The sequence below is a fragment of the Propithecus coquereli genome, unplaced genomic scaffold (genome assembly GCF_000956105.1).
Source record: "Propithecus coquereli isolate 6110/MARCELLA unplaced genomic scaffold, Pcoq_1.0 Scaffold156, whole genome shotgun sequence".
Lineage (NCBI taxonomy): Eukaryota > Metazoa > Chordata > Mammalia > Primates > Indriidae > Propithecus > Propithecus coquereli.
This window is the reverse complement of record NW_012140080.1, coordinates 5,848,982-5,852,882: the sequence shown is the minus strand read 5'-3', so window position 1 is coordinate 5,852,882 and position 3,901 is coordinate 5,848,982. Positions and strand designations below refer to the sequence as shown.

At 58.2% G+C, this 3,901-nt stretch overlaps 1 protein-coding gene across 1 annotated transcript; it reads right to left on the bottom strand.

The window, feature by feature from the left end:
* Window positions 1–481: 481 nt before the first annotated feature.
* PRR15 (proline rich 15) lies at window positions 482–1,076 on the bottom strand. Its single transcript, XM_012640709.1, has one exon. The coding sequence runs from the start codon at window positions 1,074–1,076 to the stop codon at window positions 696–698; it is 381 nt and encodes a 126-aa protein (XP_012496163.1). The 3' UTR covers window positions 482–695.
* Window positions 1,077–3,901: the final 2,825 nt, after the last annotated feature.

Here is a 3,901-nt window from a genome sequence, read left to right as displayed (position 1 = left end):
TGGCGAATGATTAACTCTGTCACCTCAGAATTTGCATGCCTGCTTTAAGTATGATGGGTTTCAGTCTTGGAATGGAAAAAATACAAGTCACCTGAAGTCTCACAGTGCAACAATTTTAATAGCCCACACTAAAACAGGCGATACAGTTCTGTAGTTCCACATTAAAAGCAACTCTGCCTTACTTTAAAACGCTTCTACTTAATGCTTCTCTTCCGCATCCCTTCACTTAAGGGGTAAGTCTATGCAAGTACCTCTACAGTGCATTTTTCAGGCATTAAAAATGTGATTTGCTTTCCACAGAGTGCTGAATAAGAGCATGTCTTCTAAACTTGAGGGGCTGTGGAGTTCAAGTTCAGCTACCATCTCTGACAGAAGCACCCTTCTCACTCCCACTGGTGACGCGAGCCAGGAGCAGAGGCCCCAGAATAGCTTTTTGAAAAAATTAATTATGCCAACCTCCTCAGCGGCAGGTATCTTCTCTTACCACAAATAAATATTTAACGCATCCTTGAGTCATGAAATATTGAAAACTCAATTGATACTTCAATTTCCAGAAAAAAATCACGGAGGCATCGTGTGAATATTCTGAATTTGGTGGGATCAGACACCAAATACAGGAGTGGGTCAGAAGTTGCGGGTTTAGAACTGGAGGCTGGGGGGGCAGTGGCGGGAAGAGAGAGTTCTGGAGCGCTGGGCTATTGCTCGTCCTCTTGGGGGTCACCAGGGAAGCCCTCCTCCTCCGGCGACCTGACTCCCTCTGGGAGCAGCGTGGCGCGCACTTTCCTCTTCTCCTTAAAGCGGCCCGAGCGCGAGATCTTCAAATTGCGGCGGCTGTTGCCCGATTTCTCCCCGCACTTGTCTGGCTTGGGGGAGTCGCCGGCGCCCCCCAGGAGACTGGCGTACTGGTTCTCCCGGGAGCTGCTAGTCCAGTCCGGGCTGGGCGGCGCGGGCTCCCCGGAGGCGGGCTGGGCCGCAGGCTGCGCGCCCGCCGTGGCTTCCTTGCTTTTCTTTCTGCTGCTGTTGGCGAACGATTTCCACCAGGGGCCCGAGCCGCCGGTGCCGCCGCTGTCGGCCATGGCCGGCCGAGGGGCCCGGGGCGCCCTGCGGGGAACGGACTCGGCGGCGGCGGCTCCTCTCTCCGCGCGGTCCCCGGCCGTTCACGCCACCCTTCCCCGGCTTCTCCCACGCGGGCCGCGGCGTGGGTGCAGAGGCAGCGCCCTGTGCTGGGGAAGAAAACAAAACTTAGTTACCGGGTTGGTCGGAGTCACGTGCCCCGCAATCCCATTTCCTCGCCTGCACTCCGCCTGGCACTGGGTCGGCCGGGGGCGCAGTGACCGGAGCCCCGAGTGTAGCCCCCAGTAGCCACCGCCGCGCCCCCGTGGATGCGGCTGGACCAGTGGCCTCCAGGGCGCCACCACCTGGTCTTCAGGCTGAGCCTTGAGCTCCCCGACCTCAACCTTTGCCTTGCCTCCAGGGAGTGCAGTGGGCCCCGCACCAGGGGCGCCGGGGGATGTTCGCGGCCATCTGGACCAACCTGGCTCCGGAGAGAAAATGGCCCGTCCTGTCCACACTGCCTGACTGTAGACAGACGCCGAAGGTGACCCACCCGGCCATAACGGTCCCCCTTCGGATGAGCACCTGGGAGGAGGGCGCTCGGAACCAAGCGTGTCCTCTCTACAGGTACACAATGAGTATTAGACTATGAACAATCTCGAAATTTCCCCCAAAGACTTTCCTCCATAGAGTTCAGTCGCAGCATCCTTTTCTATGAGATGTTTCAGAGAATTTATATCCCAGTATGAGAGAGGGACGAGCTCGTGCTGTTTTGTTTTGCTCCTTTTAAATTCTTCCTTTAACCACTTCTGCCTTGTGACTTCCAGAGAAGCATGTCTAGACTTAACTTCCCTTGGAAACCGCCGTCCTACTCTTCCTTTTATTCCCCAGACGCCAATCTTACGTCTTTGTGAAGCCACCCCCAGCTGACGGTGGAGATGAGCCAAGTGCAAATGGCATCTTCCCTTAGTTCTTTATTAAAATATGCACCGAGTCTGTTTGTACTACGCAACTCTTGAGATTTTAATTACAAATTAAAGGCGTCTGTTTTTTTCCTTGTGAAATTCCCTCCTCCAAAGGAGGGAGACTGTAAGCAGGAACTTCCATACAATTTGTTTCTTCCCCAAGTGTTTAATACCCCCTCTGCAAAGCGAAAAGGCCGCTTATGAGCCCCTAGGTGCTAATATTGTATGTGAGACTGTCCACTTTCTGTGCGGGGTCTACTGGGAACCGCCACCAGAATGCGCAGATTGGCCTGCGCCGCGGCTCACTTCCAGGTTTCCTCTCTGCCCGGTCCCAGCCCACGCGCCGGGCGCTCTCGGGATTGGCGAACGCGCCCCGGAGGGAAACTTCAGCGCAGTCTGCTGTTGGAGGTTCTCCTCCCGGAACCGCCGGGGAGAGGAAGTCTGAGCGCCTACGGCAGGCGGCGCGGGGCCTCGGCTAAGCCCCGAAACCGCGGCACCGGCTCCTCCCCGGGACGCCCCGAGGACACGCTCGGGCTGCGACTTGAAAACAATAAAAGAAAAAAGTGGCCAAAAGTTCTTTCGGTACAAAAGGCACCCACACCCTCAGGCACAACTGGCACTTGTGTTTGCAAACAGCCTATTCCCTCCTACGTTACAGATAGGAAAAGCACCCCCACCCCCACCCCAGGCTATTTACGAATGGTGGTGGTGGTGTCCTGATGCTGCTTTCTGTCCTCCAGCCTACACTTTCTTCTCCACGATTATCAACTTTGTGTACACGGAAGAGCTTTGTACGAATTCCGCAAAGAAAAGATGGTAAAAACCGCAAATGTACGCAACGCAGTTCTGGAGCGCCTGTGGCTTGCTGTTTCTTCTAGGGTACCGGGAGGCGGGGGACTTGGAGGCACCCCAGGGTGACAAACCGGTGCCAGGCTCTGTCTTGGCGGACGGAGAACCACCCCCAGTCGCTCACCTGCTCGGGCTTCCCAGGACCCCGGGGCCCCGCGCGGAGATCGCGGCCGAGAGCACCAAGGGGGCGCGCTCGGGTCACCCTGGAAGCCGGGGCGCGGCGTCCCTCGGCGCGGACTTGGAGAGATCCCGCTTCTGGGAAGTGGACCAGTCGCAATCTCCGCAGCCCAGCTAAACCAAGTGCTGCCGCTGGTCTCCCCTGGAACCTCCAACTTCCGCGCGCTGTGGCGTAGCCTCGGGCTCGCAGCGCGGTCTGTTCGGGTCGGAGGCGCCGCGGCAAGGGGCTGCCAGGCTCGCCGCCCCCAGGTGAACGGCCAGGCAGCTCTCCGCGTTAGCCGCCTTTCATTCTCCGGCGCGTCCCTCGTCCCTGCTTGCACCGCCTGGGAGCCGCCGAGAGATGAGAGCCCGGCTGCTCACTCTGGAGCACAGGACCTTCCTACGCGTCCGTAGGAACGGGAAAGGGCATCTGCCCACCTGCTGGTTGTTCGCCAAGTGATTCGAGAAACCAGAACCCCGGAGCAGCGGGGGTGGGGGTGCGGGGTGGGGAGGGGAAATAACCCAGGAGGCGGCCACCGCTGCCACAGGTGCAGGTAGGAACTTCGCGTTCCCGCCCTCCGGGGGACGAGATTGGATCAGGTCGCAGACGTGGCGCCAGCCTTGAGGTGCCTGATTGGAGAAAAGCTGTGCTGCGCTGCTCCTCCGACTGACTCCGCCAGAAGAAACAGTGGAGACCCGAGACCGGGAGACTGAGGCTGTAGCCGGGCTCCGCTGGAGAAATGTTGCCGCAGCTCTCGCTCTGCCCCACCCGATTTCTTCCCCCTCGCCAGTTTTCTGGGTACCGGGATCCCACGTTTTGTAACTCACGAGAACTAATTCACGCCGGGCAAACTGTTTGAGTGTTTCGGGTTCCCCAG